General features: G+C 26.9%; 1 protein-coding gene across 2 annotated transcripts in view; it reads right to left on the minus strand.

Moving 5' to 3' along the window:
* Nucleotides 1–8,972: 8,972 nt before the first annotated feature.
* LOC132923917 (multiple epidermal growth factor-like domains protein 8) overlaps nucleotides 8,973–19,142 on the minus strand; it is a 28,902-nt gene continuing 18,732 nt past the window's right edge. For both annotated transcript variants that reach the window (XM_060987923.1, XM_060987922.1), the window contains exons 29-41: nucleotides 18,961–19,105; nucleotides 18,712–18,892; nucleotides 18,239–18,467; nucleotides 17,982–18,151; nucleotides 17,731–17,902; nucleotides 17,442–17,672; nucleotides 16,985–17,363; nucleotides 15,870–16,326; nucleotides 15,464–15,773; nucleotides 14,332–14,492; nucleotides 14,092–14,262; nucleotides 13,786–14,026; nucleotides 8,973–12,564 (exon numbers count right to left, since the gene is read on the minus strand). In XM_060987923.1, the coding sequence (XP_060843906.1) occupies nucleotides 12,163–12,564; nucleotides 13,786–14,026; nucleotides 14,092–14,262; nucleotides 14,332–14,492; nucleotides 15,464–15,773; nucleotides 15,870–16,326; nucleotides 16,985–17,363; nucleotides 17,442–17,672; nucleotides 17,731–17,902; nucleotides 17,982–18,151; nucleotides 18,239–18,467; nucleotides 18,712–18,892; nucleotides 18,961–19,105 (3,249 nt within the window). In that variant the 3' untranslated portion in view covers nucleotides 8,973–12,162. The remainder of the gene's footprint in view (nucleotides 12,565–13,785; nucleotides 14,027–14,091; nucleotides 14,263–14,331; nucleotides 14,493–15,463; nucleotides 15,774–15,869; nucleotides 16,327–16,984; nucleotides 17,364–17,441; nucleotides 17,673–17,730; nucleotides 17,903–17,981; nucleotides 18,152–18,238; nucleotides 18,468–18,711; nucleotides 18,893–18,960; nucleotides 19,106–19,142) is intronic.

Consider the following 19,142-nt stretch of genomic DNA (forward strand, 5'->3'; position numbering starts at 1 on the left):
AATTAAGTAAAACATTTAAACTTTTTTTACGATGTAATAAGTATGACGTACCTTCATTAATTTTAGTAATAAAACTAATAATAGACATATAATATAATACAACATAATATAATATATGTTGTTATGATAAATATTTTAATTTTAGAAGTTGACATCTTGTTTTTTAATTTTTAATATATAATATATAAATTTATAATATATTATCTTCTTATGATAGTGAAACACAAAGACTTGACTCAATCGTAAGAATTGCCATACTGTTCCATCTGCAGTGACTGCGATTAAATTTGTATTCGTTTTAAACACGAAAATGAAAGAACAATTTACGGCGGATATATACACACAAAAATACGAATTGCAATAGGTATATATATATATATTTGGACACATTTCGTAAAACTCATATTCTTTAATAAGCTAATTACACAATAATTGAACAGTGGTCATGTTATATTTTTTTAGCTTGAAGATGAATTAATAGGTATTATATTATTCATAATAATTATTTATAACCATATATATTATGAAAATTATCTTCTAAATCTACTATATAAAAAATTTGTAATTTTTTTGCAAATTCCATTTTTTTTTATCCGTATTGCACCGTGTTAATTTGCCAATGAAAGAAAAATGTGAATTTAAATGATACTGTTCGTGATCACGCGTTATACGGGGTGATTCTTTTATCATGAACCACTCATTATTTCAAAAAGTATTCATGTTTTTGAAAATATTTTTTTTATGTTGTTTCAAGTTGTTAAAAAATCAACGTTTTTATTAAAAAATTATATTATATTATATTATATTTTCTGAGTATTTTGATACGTAAAAATCGAATTTAGGGCGAGAGTTTATGAATTATACGTAATTAAAATTTTTGTCAAGCGGAGTAGTGGACAAACATTTTGCGGGGTACCCCGTAGTCCGTACCACTCCACTCCATGCATCAAACTTTAAATAGTTATAATAAGTTAAAACTCATAAACTACTCGCCCTAAATTACATTTTTATGTATCAAAATACTCAGTAAAATATTTTTAATAAAAACGTTGATTTTTTAACAACTTGAAACTATGTAAAAAAATGTTTTCAAAAACATGAATACTTTTTGAAATAATGAGTGGTTCGTGATAAAAGAATCACCCCGTAGGTATATATAATAAATATAACTTATTTATTTCTTAAACAACTTGGAAATATTTTTTCGAATTATTATTATAAATTATATGAAATTATGAATACAAAATAGGTATATTGTACGCAATATGCCAATATACCTATATAGGAACCAAATTTACAAGATTGAAAAAATATTAAATACAATTATTTTCCGTTATTATAAAATAAAGAATTTTCTTAATATTTTAAGAAAATCATTTCAGAATTTTCTTTCCTAGGCTACTTACTACTCTGCCTATATTGAGAAATACATAATATGTAGTGATAATAACTCTTCAGTAAATATATTTTTTAAAAAGGACGTGCTTAATCTACTTATATATTTATATATGAGTACAATATTTTTTATTTATTTTATAATATTGTGATTCATCATAATTATTTGATTAGCAATAAAATAATCAATCTATTGACCAACGAGAGCAGTTTCATACTTTCATCTATCGATTATCGCAACTTCTGCTTGTTACACATAAGACATAAGACATATGTATGACCTTAATCACCGTATTTAAAAATTCAAATAAAAAAAAAAAATTTGTTTATTATCCGTCTAATCAGAGATGTTATTGGCCGGATGTAGTATAATTTATTAGTCAATTATGAATATTACAAATATTAAAGATAAGCCGATCCGAATCCGTACCACGCACAATAACAGTCGGTAAACACAAACGTTTATTTATCGATACGATAACAACAACAATCTGGTCAACCGGAGTAAATAGGTACGCGAAAATTTTTGTTCGTCTATATATTCTATTATACGAATACAATTAATACAACGGAGACCATTGTCCTCTAACTTCTAAGTGACCTTAGGAAACGTTGATGTTAAATAAATTATCGTTTTAACTTTTAACCGCGGTCGGTCGTTGTATTTATAATTCCATATTTGAATACGATTGAGTAAAACAAATAAACATTTCGATTTTACACGATCTTAATTTATAGGTAAAAAAAGTTATAATTATAAACTATTGTAAATATTAAATTCAATGTAAATATAAAACGAAATTGTCGGCGAGAATCTATATTATATTTTATTGGTAAACACATTTTGAACAAACTTTTTTATTTACAATGGATAAATAAATAATTGTTTGTACTTTGTTTAATGCCCTCTGGCGTGCTACTGTGCGGTTATTAGAAACAAATATTATATGTTTGTTTAATTCGGAAATAAGGCTCAGAAGCTATAAAGTAGCTAAAAATTACCTTTTGCACGAAGGAAATTGTAAAATATATAAAATTATATCATTCGAAATTATTCCGAAAAAAAATATACAAGTATAATGTGCATAAAAACACACGTATAAAATATAGGAAAATTAATTTATAGGTAGGCACAATATTTGAAATATATGGCGGGAAACTGATTGGCATTTTGACATCTTATTAAATTGAAGCACTATTTAAAAGCAATTGTATCGAATGTGTCACTCTTACTCAACAATCTTATTAATAAACGATTAAAAGAATTACAATAAGTTAATAAGTCGACAACATATCGACGATAACATAGAATTTCAGCATATTATATTAGAGCGCGATAGAGATTAAATAAATGCACACCGCACCGCTGTCGTAGTGTCGTCAAATTAATATTCCACTACTTACTACGTTAAACGTTAAACTACACATTAAATAATATATAAAGTTTTATAGTCTAAATTATTTAAAATACATAGGAAGATTAAATAAGAAAAGAATCAATTTTTTTTTAGAAACAAAAATTATCGAAATGTGCACTTTTCCCCAAAAATTGACAAAATATGTAAAATTTCGATTTTTAAACTTACTATTGTACAGCTCAGATTTCTGGCTTGGTGTTCTGCAAATCGAGAGCATATCTGCAGCTTCAACTACTTCCGATCCCTAGTTTTTTTTTATTATTAATAACTTTAAACTTTTACGTTTAGTACACTTCAAGACTTGATCACGGTAGATTTTTGTCTAGGATTTTTGTTAAAACCTATTTCATCCAGTTATTTTGTCAGTACCTATTATAATAATATACTGCCACTATAATAGAGAATAGTACAGTCATTTTGTCAGTATTAGTGGAGTATTTTACCGCAAAGTTTAGTAGTTTAGTTCGTATATATACCTAACGGCTAATACTATATAGTCATCACTATATGATCTTGCAGTGCGTTGCACGTGACAAATGAAATGCCCACGAGTTTACCACGTCTTAAACTCAGTTAAATGTAAATTGCACAGATTTTTAACACAGTCATTTTGGTGGTTTTTACCAAACATAAAACACTGCTCAAAATTATATCCAATTATAATAACTAATAAAGTAATAACTATCTTATTTTTTGTAATCAATGAAAACTTTACATCTCTTTCCGGCACGGTGGAATACCGTATGTCTCACTTAGTAAATTACATTTCCGTCACGGTGGTACGAAAAATAACTCACCTTTTATAACGATTTTTATCAATATTGACATATTGTTATTATTTTTCACTTATATTTTACTCGAATTTTTTAAAAAAAAATTATTGAAAAAAAAAAACAATTTTTTTTTTATTATTATTGGTGTTTTTGTCATACAAGGTATAATACCTACAGATTTTTTTTTACAACATATTGACATTTATTATTGAAAATGAGTAAAAACTTAAATGAAAATAATATTTATCAAATTCGAAGAAATTCCGGTCGAAGACAATAGTTAAATTTTATGGTAACGAATCTGATAATATTAATAATAATAAGGATTACTGTTTGCTTTCATGGGAAGTCATAAAATTATAATAATTGGTGGTATATATATATGTATATATTGGTATATGGTGTATAAAGAAATAGGATTTTTAGTTATATAAAAATGTGTTAAATAATATTATAATTAAAAAACAAAATTTAAAAGAAAAATTTGTTTTTATTGTATTATAACATTTATATAGCCTTATAGGTAGTTCTTTTTTTTATAATTTTGACTACCTACTATTTAATTTTTTTTTTAAATATTATGTATAAAACATAACCTTTAATAATAATAGGTATATTATTATAGATCTAATCAATTAATAAAAGTTTTTAATTATAATATGTAATATAATTTTTATTTTATTGATACTCAATAAAATCTATTGCACATATTTGAGTAGTGGAACGTGCATTATCTCACCTATAAAATTTTTGTTTTTTAATTATTTTTTTTTTTTGTACAATAAGGTTAAAGTATTTACCAAAATAATATTTGATTTTTATATTTGAATCAATTAATTTCTACAAAAAAAAGTGTCTGTGCAATACAGGTATAAAAAAATGCCTACCTCTATATCGGAAAGAGATATATAACCATACAAATATTCTATTTTCGCAATCCAACATAATATCCCCGTATGCGTATTTTTTTTAAAACGCGAAAATCCTCAAGAAAATCTTTTTTTAGTGCATCCATACACAGTGATAGGCAGGTCCTATAAAAATTTCAAGTTTCTAGTTATCCAGGACTTTATCTTTTATTATATCTACACATTACAATAATATATTAGTTTATTAAAAGGTAGGTATTTAACGTATATTATTTATCATAATATCATGAAATATTATAATTATAAATATTAATACAATTTAGACAATAACAGAAATAATTATAATCAACAAATAGAAAAATTTACTTAATGGTCATTAATTGTTGTTTACTGTGGAAAATTTCGAAATTTCATAGAAGACTGAAGTTTATTTTATACATACATAATATTCTTACAATATATTCATTAATAGACACACTAATTAATATTTTACAAAGCCACACATCATGATTTAATTGTTGTGAGCATGGACGTGTTCAGACCTTCTTCGTAAATAGTCCTACCCTATTTAGGGATATAAATTATTATAAATTAATAAATTATCAGATCTTATTCTGTTAATACTTTTAAGTTTTAATATATTTGTTCGGATTAAATCAATGGATATTGGGCTTAATTTATTTAATTAATACCATTTATTAATTTGCAACTTATTAGACACATTTGTAGTTATGTATCAGCTTATTGATGTTAATAGTTCCATACATAAATGTTTTTTAATGTAATTTCATTTGATATATATATTTTTAAATTATATTTTCATTGGTTATTTTGAATTTGACCTTCTTTCAGGTGAGATTATGTTAATTATATTAAATTATAAAAACAAACGGATTAAAGATTATTTTTATAAGAAAACAATTGAGTTAGAAAGTGTAGGAATGTGATATCTATAACCTATAGGCAAATACAATTAGTTAAAAACTAGCTAGTTAACAAGATAGATAGACCAATCTATATAAAAGAATATCAACAGTCAACACTATTTATTTCTGAAAACGATGAATTCTTTTGCGAAATATGTCTTTTTCTCTTTATAGTTATAAGTTTATAACTTAATATTCGCACATTCGATTTATTATTTATTATATTATATTGTAATTTGTATTTAAATATTAAAAAAACACAACGCATATTGCATAAAATTAGTTAATACCTGGATAAATAATACAGACTTGAATACAGTACTAACACAGAATAAGACAATATAGTAAAAGGTTTTTGTAATGCTGAAATCCTAACTACCAAGAATTACAGTACAATATTATATATAAATAATAATAGACTGTTACCTAGTAAATAGATACATATATTATATTATATTTATTAGTTATTTTCCTATAATGACATTTTAATTAATTTAATATTTCTATTTTCCATACAACAATGTCTATAATTCCACTTGGGTCTCTATTATAAGAAATTAATGACTAAGAAGAATTATATGTTCGGAATATTATTTATTAAGAGTAATAATAATACGCTTCTTTTTTCGAAACACTGATACTTTGTCGTTGGATTATCAATATCATTATAGAATTTTATTATAAGTAATTTTAATAATCGTTCGTTAAAAATCAATTGATGTAGTTATGGGATTTTAATGCTCTGTATTCATTTTTTACTATCAGAAGTTGCGAGAGTCGAATTATAAATTCCATCTATAAAGAGTGCTTAATCTTGTTTATTAAATTTTCAAGCATTTTGATAAAGCGTACGTAATATTTTCTTAACAACATTTATAAAAAAAAAAGTTATAACTTTTTAAGTGCTAACAAATAGCCAAAAATTAGTCAAAATATTTGATAATTACGTTGTGCATAGACAGTGACGATCAGTGGCGGATCCAGGATTTAATTTGTTAGTACAAAACATAAATCTTAAATTTTTCAGTAATTAACAAATACATACAAATATGTGTATTTAACTTATGCCAATGGGGAGGGGGCGAGGCCCTTTGGGCCCCCCTTAAATTCACCACTGGTGACGATTTAAGCAACAGTGGAATGACTGTAATGTGTTTATGTTTCTACGATTAATATTTTTTGAATAATAAAAAAGCATTTGAGAATATGCATTGTTATAATACGCGTGAATTAACCAATGTCGTCAAAATTTGTACTCTACTCGAAAAATATAAGTAACTTTACACTATCCCAATTTTAGTAAAGAAAACTTATGATGGCACATAATATAATATAGTATTTAATATAAATTATCATTTTATTTCATATAATTTTAATACATTTAATCTCTATTAATGTTATGTATGTAGATACTCGTACTTATATGAAATTTTAAATTTATTTTTCGATTTGTGTACGATGAAAATTTAAAACATTATCCCTGATATTGAGTATATTTTAATGAAATGAAAAAATATGTATATTGGCAAACAATTTTTTATAAGCATTTAAGGTTTTGACAAAATTCTTTAGAAACACGAAATGCCCCTAATTATTTTGTACCAAGGTAGTTGATAACATGTTAAGTTTTTAATTGGAGTAGTTGAGCCTTGAAAATGAATAGACTGTTCTTAGATTAAATAAAAGGTTTTGACGTATAAACATAAGTTTTTTATCGTAAATAAATCGAATAAAAACTAAACAATGTCGAACATTTCAATTTTTTATAAATAGCAGTTGCAGTTGATAATACTTGATATACGTACATTATAGAACGTGTGTGATACCAATAGATCTGCAAAAACAATATATTTATTAAGTAATGACTGCAATAATTAATAAGTAATAAATATATTGACTATAGTACAATGGTCAATGACTAATAACAGTAAATAACTGTATCTCTTTCAACGGATTATATATTAGAAATATTATATATCATATGATAATGTTCACTACGAATTAACGCTTGGATCTTTAAGCTGTCTTTTTAGATAAGTGTAATGATTTTCTATCGAGTACGGTCTTTCCGATTATGACATTATAAGTACAATTAATCGTAGCTTTAGTATTATCGAGGGCAACGGTTATCGTCTGTCAACACTAATAATCAATGGTTGTCGAATTATTTATTTAATTACATATCACAATAGTTATAACGGATATAAATGTTCAACACTCGAGATAAAAAAAATAAAAGCAAATTATAATTTATTAATATCACGTTTTATCATTTTATTGATCAAACAAACAAACAAAAAAAAAAATAATAAAATAAAATAAACAATAATAAATTAACAAAACAAACACATCAACACATATCTGCAGAATTATAACACTACATTAGAAAATATTTAAATTATTATTTTAGTTTTGTTCATTATAATATGTACACTAAAAGTTTAACAATATAATACGCACTCTAATATTAAATATAAAAGCAGAAATATAATAAATATTATATATTTTGCATATGATATTCGTTAAAAATACGTATAGGTAGAATAGTATTATTATTTATAATAATATGTATAAAGGTACTTAACATTTTAATACACACAAATAATGAAAATTAAAAAACAACAAATTATCGTTTTTAAGTTACATGTTCATAATATTAAGAAAATAGCCAATACAATTATAAGTAGATAGTTAAACAAAAGCTAAGGTAACATACATTATTAACGAATGGGTTGACCAACTCATTCGTTTGTTATTGCCTATTGGTAAGATTAAATCTATAAAAATAAAAATATGGGTTGGTAGGTAGTCGCTGCACCGAGGTACACTCGACTAAATTGTCGATTTACATTATAATAATAATTATAGACATAGGTAAATAATAAATAATAATAATAATATATATATATATATATATATAATATATAAAAAAAGCTATAGATTTATGATATGGACGCGAGTCATAGTAGAAAAAAACGTTGACAGAAGACTGAAGAAGACATTTTGGAATTAATACAAGACAAAAGAAAGAAAGTATAATAGTAGTTATTTACATCAAGGGTGTACCGGAATAACATTTTTCGGGGAGGTTTGACATTTTTTATTTGATACCTATAAATTTCAAAGTTATTATTAGAATGAAAAGAAAACAAATTACGTTTTTCGTTGAAATATTTTTGTTAATATTATTATCAATAAACTGTTTGTACATTATCCGATTATCGTTTATATTTGCTTCTTAGAGATCATATAATATAATGGATAGAGTCATATGAATAATTTGTGAGCCAACGCAATGATATGCACATGCGCGTGATCTCTGGTTATCAATTTTTGACACCAATAAAACAGATGAATAAAATAAAATATAAAGATTTCTTAAGTTTCTATAAATTCTTATTTCTTATATGTATTATAAAATATAAATGTATAATATTGTAAAATATTAACATTAAAGTCATAAATTTAAAATAATAATAACAGAAGTGTACTTGACACCAGCGACCAGTATAATTGTAACTATAAAAAGGTATTATAAAGAATAATAGAATAGCCAATAGGGCAATAGGTGTACTACATAGAAATTACTGATTTTTAAATAAAATAATTTTTATGCATTTAATGTGTTGCACAATTTTTACCCGCCAGTGAAAATTAATGTATTTCGGCTACCTACTTGATTTTGTTCAATGTTAAATCGTGTTAATTTACTTCGAATTTCGATGGTTATTAAAAGGATGTTTATTTAGTATTATACCTACGTAGTTTCATTTCGTAACTGTTGAATATTGTATTAAACGTGCATTGCACTAAAGATAACTTTTAAATGATCCTGATTCAATTCATAAAAAAGCAAATAATATTATAGTACTTATTTAAATTATAATCAATGGTAATACCTAAACTCAATTTTAAGCGGATAAACAGATTGATATTTGCAGGCGCAGATGTCACGGGTCTTACAATTATGTTGGTTTCAACCCAATCTATAGGTGTGATATGCGATGACTCCATCCATTATATGATACAAGATTGACTTTTTTGCTTATTAACGAAGAAATTATTTAAAAAGAAACACCCGAAGCCGTCCAGGGTCCAATATACACCCTTGACTTATACGTCTATATTTTATCATATTGTATTATATACTATACGTTATTATAAAAATCAGGAATGGTTACAACTACATATATAGTTATGTACAGGTCTACAAAAATATACTATACTATACGGGAATAGGTGAGTAAATATACATTTTATCACACCTATGTTTTTGTGATTGATATTAATCATTAGTTATTACTTATTGATTGGACTTCGTACTATGCGCCTATAATATAACTTATACAATATTATCATGAACGTAAGCCGCCAAAGTATATACGAAGATAAGAGATAGATTATATTGATTACACATTGCCTAAATTTACGCGTGAATAAAACGGATTAACGCCGTTTATTTTGGTCAATTCGATTATCACAAAATTGTTAACAATAACGATGAGGTACATAATATTATATATTTTGTTAAGTAAATTTTAGTGTTTTATAAATTTTGGTAAGTAGATATTATTATTTTTTTTTGATTTGTATAAAATTATGAATTCACACATTTCGCAACTATATTGATTATTGACAATGTTTTAGAATATTTAATATTTACGTTTTGGTTTCGAATTTGCGACGAACTAAAGACGATAATGATTAATTATGAAACTAGAGGATAATGTATCGCGTGTTTCTATTGTTAACTGTTAACTGCTTACACTATAATTACTTCCATCCAATAAAATTATATTAATAACTATTTTGATCTTTTAAATAGTTTGTTATAGGTACTTTTTAGTTTTTTTTTTTAAATAATAAATCACATAAAATAATTACCTATGTAATATTGCCAAAAAATAGACTTTTGAAGTCAAAAAGGAACAAAAAACCACTTATTATAGCGATCAGCATGTGTCAAAACGATAATGATAGTCGTAAATCATTCAATTTGAAATTTGGAATATAACACATTAAAACGCTTAAAATTTAATGTTGACATTATAAACAATAATATTCTATATCGATCTAAAACGAAAATAATAAATTTTTTTATAAAAAAAAAACGTTGCGCACAATTGTACATAATTTCACAGTTGGTATTATAATTTGAGCCAAAGTTACATGGTAGGTATAATAAAACACAGTATTATCTGAGATTCTAATTGTATGAACAGTATATCGAACAAATTCTATGCATTACCTTATTAGTTATTAATTATTATAGACAGTACGTTTTTTTACAGCCTGGTATAATAAGTATGAAATCGAGTTATTAAATTTAATAAGTAAAGATCAATTTTTAGTTAATAGCTGTGTCTAAAAATACTAATATTTCGCCAATTGTATCTTAATCTAGTTATCTAATAACATTTATAAGAACATATATTTAAATTTATTATTAAAGTTACTAAAAAGTAATTTTCTTACATCAATAATATAACATTCAAAAATTTAATATTGAAGGGTTTAGAAAGGATTTTTAAGTTTTTAAAATTGAATTTGTGTAGTTAATTAAATCATGTAATTTTCGAGCTAAATATTATTGTACTGAAAGCTAATAATAAAAAAAAGTGTTTAAAATGTGGAAAAGTCGTTTACAATAAAACTTCATGATGAATTCAAGTATTTTTTTTATATGTCTTAATCGATATCTAGGATTGTCAATACAATCGGCATAATATAGGTCTATTTTGTTAGAAAACAAAGCCGGGATCGAATCTATTTAAATGAAAACTTTAGTTTATAAAGTATGATGTGGAACGTGACCCCCGATAAGCAGTAACTAATTTTTAGTTGATTTATTTAAGATGCTAGAACATTGAAGTTAAAAACCAAAATTAAATATTCACTTTTGTAAGTAGTTTCACACTTTTTGTAAGTAGTGGATTGTGGAAAAATGATTGCCTAAAATTGATTTGTTTAACATTTTATCAAGTGTTTCAAAATTATAATTTGTAATTTCATTTAATTATACTGATTTATTTACATTAACATAATAATATAATAGTGTATACGAATCATTATGAAGAGATCAAATAATATAGTGTAATATTATGATAATAATAGTAATATAATATAATATATTATAAGCATTCAGAAATCATTCAGTTCATTTATCAATTTTATCATGGAAATTGGAAAGACTTAGTTAACAAATGATACAATAACCAAACATTAAACAAATAATAAATATATAAAAGGATAAAAAAATAATCGTAGAGTTGATGGAGGGTTGACGAAAGCTATCAAAAAGTTTAAATAAACTATTACTAAATAATATCAATTGACAAAATTATACTTAAAAATAAATTAGTGGAATATCAATTAAATAATTTAATAGGCTTCATTACCCAAGAATATCTACTTTAATACGGTATGTACTATTTATTGCACACGTCGGAGGGGAATTATTACCTAAGTAAAGGTGCTAAAATTACGTAAATGCGTTCGTCGGTTACCAGTGAAATTGCGATCGGTCGCGTATACGAGTATGTACCTAGTACCTACACACGACTCGCGTACTAGCCACCCCTATTAGATTCACAGTGATTGCGGTAGTGAAACGTTTATATATGTCGGAGGATTATGTCACGACGAATTATTATTGCCGTCGTATACGATAAAATATTATGGTTGTCGGCTGTCGCGACCACAATCTCATAATATTATAATATACCTTACAAACGATATTAATTATTATACGACGTGTAGAGAGAACGGTTAACCGCGGCGGTCACTGGGGCGCGTTTCTCCTTTGCCTAGGACCGGCGGCGTTGTTGTGATGATGGTGGTGGTGATGGTGGTGGTGCCGATGGGCGTTGGAAGCGTAACCACCCCTCGGGTTGAGCATGTTCAACACTAACGTGGAACCGAGCGCCAGCCTCGTGCCAGCCGACTGATGTCCGCGATCCGGGAGTTTGATCAGCAGCGTAGTGACCGCCGCGTTCGCGTCGCTGGTCGGTTCGATCGCCAACGGTCTGATGTCGCCGAACCGAGCCACCTGGCTACTGTTTGTTTCTGTCTGTTGTTGGGGCGTGCAGCAATTCAGCACGATTGCCACGAACGCGAACGGTCTCTTGGCCATGTGCAACATCTCCACGACCTGTTGGCGACGGGCGCGTCGCATGTCGGCTGCCTGCAAAAGGCGGGAAACAAAAATGACGTTTTAAGAAAAATTCAAAAAAATCGCGTAAATTCATCGTAATTCATTATATTTTACGCATACTATTATCAAAAAGTAAATCAGAACGGATGTTGAAAAATCTTCTTCCCGTACAAAGGATAGGTACGTTCACCGAATTAATAGAAATATACAAACAAGTTTCCTGATGCCAAGGGGTTACTAGCAATATCTGACACAAGTACATTAGAAATAAGATTTTGAAATAGATGAAATATGAAATTTATATATTTTTTTAGTAGGTACAGCAAAGCAATACAAACAATTTAAAATACCCAATTATCAAAAGTAATTGTTTAGGTAAATATCAATACTGATTGATATTTGTGGGCACCACAGAAAGAAAGTAAGGCAAGTCTATTTTTTCATACAAGTTCGGTATATCGGTATATTGTTTTTGCAATTTTTTTCAAAAGTATTAAATCATTATTTTATAATTTATAAGCTGATGTACAACAAATTCATAGATAACATGAGATATATGGTATGTTAACATACATAAAACATAATCTAACCTTCTGGGTCAGTAATCATAATATAATCATACAAAATAATATTAATGAAGTATACAACTGTGAGTTGATGTATGATAGTTTACCACTAGCAAAGATGTAAGAGTTACACTTTTAACAGTAAGTATTTTTCTATATGATAATGGGTGTATGGTGAACCACTATAATTATTATAATCACTCATCAAATTAATATGTTTATCATGTTATTCTTTAGTTGATAATAAATTATAAATTCCTATAAAAAGTTTTTTAGACAACTTACACAATTTTAAACATTAAGTTCTTAGTCCCACTCTACTAATTTACTAGTTATATAAGTAATTATATATTTTTAATAAAAGAGTTTTAAAACTAATATACAGGCTATAATTTGAACAAAAATGTATGCAATAATATTTATTCCATCTCTTTTGTAAAATTTGATTTGTATGACCCGCATTACTTTACTTTTGTGGAACAGACTTTTATTTAATTAATCTAATGACTACAATACCCACAGGCCACTATTATAAGTAACAATAATAACTTTAGCGATCATAATTTATATGCATTTTGTTTAATACGAACCCAGACAAAATACAAAGTAAGTGTTTTTTCAGTTTTTAAACCAAATGGCAACCCTATATTACTATGTAGTAAAAATATGTAAATACATTATTTACTTGTTTTGCTTTCCATCCAACGACACACACAGCAAGAAACAAAAAGAAACATGAGAAAAATACAGAGAAGAACACGAAGAGATCAATATGAAGTTGGTCTTGTCTAAAGAACACTGTTCCGTATGTTGGGACGGGTACTAAATGAGTGGCTTGAGCAGGTAATGATGAGATTGCTAACAATGCCATATAATATCTTGTTGCTGATAGATCATGTTTGTCATGTGGAAGTGTAATGATCAATCTAAAAAACAAATGATATAATAATAGTATAATAATTTGTTATAGATATTTCAACTATTTTTATACCTATTGTTGACATTTTTTACCATCAACAGCGACATACTCTTTTTCAATGTCACATACGTAGACAAACCTTTGGTTTTGTGCTCTTGATATGTAAATAAATGTCTACCTTTGGAAGAATTTGAATTACTACTCACACGTTCAATCATTTCCATTTCGCTTAACCACTCAAACCTAAAAAATAAGCCCAGGTCATATTATTTAAATTGTTCACCGCCCAAATTGATTAATAAATTTTATTACCTTGGATCAAAATCAAAAACATTTCTATTAAGTGACTTATTTTTAGTAACTATGAAAATATCCTCATGTGATGTTAAGAAGAAGTCGACAGCGCCTTGTGTTATGTCAACAGTGATTCTGATATCAACATTCATAAAACGTGGTTGAACAACAAAAAACGACTAAAACAAAATGAGCACTATTAAGAAGCTATAAAGTGAAACATAATACTCTACAATCAAGATTATTAAGAATATTTTTAAAACATTATTATAATATTGTAATTTGTAAGAAAACAGAACAGATTACGAACTAGTTATTTATAATATATTATAATCCATTGTTAATTTGTAGCATTATTTATAAAGAAAATGATAATGTATCTAAGATAGGAACTTTGTACCATATTTAAAAAATATTATCCCAGTACTAAGAAAATAGAAATACCTATTTTTACTCAATTAATCGATAATAATTTCTATTCAAAGCAAGAAATTTTATTGAGAAACAACTAATGTTTTGAAAAACAACTAACTAGTAGTCAACCTATCAACCTACTCTGGTTAGTGATTTGAAAATTTAATTTAAAGCTAGATGTAAAGAAATATACTAAATATGAAAATATTTTAATGTTTAATTGGGAACTTTATCATTTTGGTTAGTTTTCACTTTGTGAAATAATGCGTTGCTGGGTAACCTATCATTGCTATTTTCCAACTATTTTCCAATTAATTTTTTTCATTACACAAATTTTTTTTTGACTCCAGACATATTAATGTCATAATATAGATGAAATTGGAAAAAATATTTTTAAAAAAATAGTGGAAGGTGCAGTTATAACTAAGTTTTACTAAGAATTATATTTTGACCGATGTGATTTATTATGGTTTAAATAGGTACCATCCTCTGGTATATCAGAAGTATATCATAACGTAATAAAATTAAACAATGTAAGCCGCAAGGTCTGAATTAATTGCTTTGATCTAATTTCCACGACCGATCATTTTTTAAGATTTCAAATGAATATGTTTCTATAAAAGCAACTAAATTAATAGAACTACTATAACTGCATGAAAAATGTTGAAAAACATACTTCATATTATAAAAGTATATATATTTAATGAAATATAATACTTTATATTGTACTGCATACCGTTTGTCCTGGATAAAGTGGAGTAGGTTTTGTTTTACACTCATCAAGCAGTTTGGCATCTAGACAAAATCTTAAGTCTACACTCATTTGTTTGTAACACTGGTGACCATCAGTTGGTGTTCCCATGTATGATTCTTTGCATTTTGAACACTGTTGCATCCAACAAAGCTGAACGGTATTCTTTAATGATCGATGATGAGGTACACCCCCTGATTGACAGTTTGTGTCACTTTCAGTATTATTTTGACAATCACATTTTTCTCCAGTAACTGGATCACATGTACTCCCATGACCGTGACATTCACAAGGTCTACAAATAAAGATAGAAAGTACATGTTAAATTTTATTATTAAGAATAGAATTAATTAATAATACATATTATCCATGTTTATAATGTGACACTTGCCTACAAGGATCTCGATTATCATTTGAACCTCGAAAATGACCAGATAAACAACCCGAACACGTAGGACCAGTTGTGTTGTCCATACAATTAATGCAATATGCATCAGAAAGAGGGCCATCATCTTGCATAAGATTCGTATTAGGATCATTTAAAATACTTAGAGCATCAAATGGTTCAGTATCGTATTTATCAACACATACTTGAGCATGCCCATTACAGTAATCTGAGCATGGTACACATTGACCATGGTCTACTGGGTTACCGACATAAAATAGTTTACACCGTTGACATTGTGGCCCTTGAGTGTTGTTTTTGCAACTCAAACATTCTGTTAAGCGATCAGGTCCAGCACAATCAGAATGTCCATTACATTCACATTGTATAGTGCAATTGGAACCAACATAACCAAAACCACAGCGGCAGACATCTGGTTTTATGCATTCACCTCTAACACAGCCTGAAGATAAATTAAATTCAAAAATATATTTATTATTTACATTTTAATTTTGATTTATAGTATTGTGTATCTCTCTAAATGCAGTTTAACAATGAATTGTAATCTATTGTAATAATCATTAAAGTATAGTATGTGGTCTATGGTCTATAAATGTTATTAAATTTAGTGATTTTACATTAAATAATTATAAAAATGAAATAATCTAAATAAAATAAAGTAAAAATATTAAGTATTATAATTTTATCGATTAAAAAAAAATTAAAAAATTAATAATTAATATAATTATTATTCATAACTACAATTGTGTAATTTAACTATGGATTTTTCAGTTAAAAAATTCTTCAATAAAAATAAATTCCTGCAATAATATAATAAATAATTATATGTCATAAACAACACATAACCAACAAAACTGTTGTTATCTACACTACAACGCTATTGATTTTATGACATAAACACAATAACACTAGTAGATATAAAAATATCATCTATTAGGTGATTTGATATAATAAATAATACAATTATTATAAATCATAATGATATGTTATAGTAGAACAACATAAATTGGTGGTAGACATATTTGGGAGACAACCATAATATTTTAATGTATTTTTAAATGATTTATTTATTTTTTTATTAATATATTTTAATTTATTACCTTGTGTGCAAATTGGAATACATTGGGAATTATCATCAGGTTGATAACCATTGCCACACACACAATGGAATCCATCAGCAAGATCAACACATTCTTCACTTTCTGGATTGCAACTATGATGACCATTCACACATTCATTTTCTGGCGGGCAAGTTATGTAATACCAAGCTACAGAATCATTTAAAATTAATTCTTTATTTAATAAAGCTACATCTGTAGATAATGAAAGTGCTTCATCTATTCCATAAATGAAATCGTGAGATTCTAATTTATGATAAGCTGCCATTTTTGGTTCAGTATTTAAGTGTTGAAGTAATTCTTGACATGAATGGTTAGGGCCAGAAGCGGGACTCGACATATAACCTTCTGTACATATTCCCTAGAAAAAATAAAATATAGTTAAAAATAATAGTTCTGTATTTTTCAATAGAAATATTTTTAAGCAAATTGTAATTACTTGTCCAGTTTTGTTCAATACATCTAAAGCACACCATCCACAATGGGTGTGACGGAGACACGTGGAACATTGAGTATAACTAGAACAAGGTTGAGGGCAACGATCTATATTACCACCACTAAGAACAAGTCCACAAACACCTCCAGCACAGTACAGTGGTTGATAACTAGGTGAAATGCACTCATTTAATGTAATTGACCAGCGACATTCATGCCATCCTCCTTCACCACCCTATAAGTTAAAATAATTTTAACACAATAATAATTTATTTACATTAAGAATATTTTACTTGAGATGATAAACATGTTTCACAAGATTTGTGCGCAGAACAACGCTCTGGACAAATAGAAGAATTTTTTATTTTGATATTTGATCGTTGATTGAGATCTAGACTAGAGCAACTCCAGTCATACAACGACCCACTAGTTGAAATAGTTCCAAATTCAGATGTATGCATTTGCCTGAATATGAAAAAAAATAAATTATGACTGATGTAAGATTACTTACAATTTCTATTAAGAAATTTTAATAAACACAAACCTAGTCCATAAACAATTTCCTTGCTGATGACATTTTTCACAATTAGTAGCCATACATTGAACACTTGGACACATTTCTACTTTTGTCACTGTTTTACATTGATTATCACAGCTTGAAGGGTCTTTAACACATTGTCCTTTAGTACCACAATTTGCACACCACGAACAAACCTAAAAATAATATATTAATATTGATAATAAATCTAAAGTCTTTCTAAAATAAAAAAATGTATTTAAAATTGTATTGCTCAACCATACATTTGAGTTTTCATAATGATTATTAGGCCATGTAGCCAAACAATCGGTACATGTTGTGTACTGTTCACAAGATCGACTTGATATCCAGTTTGAATTGCAAGATACTCCATTATTTGTTCGTGATGTACCATTAGTTGAAACACAGGGATTAAAGCCTGGACCAAGATGAGTAAAACAATAACTGACATTTGTTCCTATCACTTGACAAAATGAACATCCAACCAGTGACCTAATTTAACAAATACATAGATAGTTAAAATCTTCATAGTACGAGATTCACATTTTATTCTCTTCATAATAGTCAATATACATATAAATTAGTTGTATAACAGGGTGTTGCTAATTAATTTAATTATAGAATTATTTAAGTAATAGAAACATAAAAAAAATGTATACATTTTTTAATATGATTAAATTAATTTAAAATATTTATTTATCTATCAAATATAAATTATATTAAATTAATTTCTGACCTGCATTTATCTCGTTTACCAGACCACAGATTACAAAGGTCATGTGGTAATTGAATCCGTGTAACACGAGATTGTATATCGCCGGCAAAACCACCCAGAATATACATTGATTTTGTTTCTAAGTCTAATGTCATTGCATGAGCATGAGTAGGTGGCGGTGGCAAACCAATAATAAATATATCTGACGAATACAAATATATTATTTTCATTTTTATTTGAATTGTACATTGTTTATTGAATTAATTTTACCTGGAGTTAATAAACGTATCCACTGGTTACATGCATATGAGTAAGCTATAAGAGTATCATTTGTACTAGGTGGATCAGTCCTTCCGCCAAAAACAAACATATATTCATCTGTTGTAATAGCTGAATGTAAAAATCGTCCCCTTGGCTAAAAAATTGAATAAAAACTTTTTAGATAGATATTG

The sequence above is a fragment of the Rhopalosiphum padi genome, chromosome 3 (genome assembly GCF_020882245.1).
Source record: "Rhopalosiphum padi isolate XX-2018 chromosome 3, ASM2088224v1, whole genome shotgun sequence".
NCBI classification, from domain to species: Eukaryota; Metazoa; Arthropoda; class Insecta; order Hemiptera; family Aphididae; genus Rhopalosiphum; species Rhopalosiphum padi.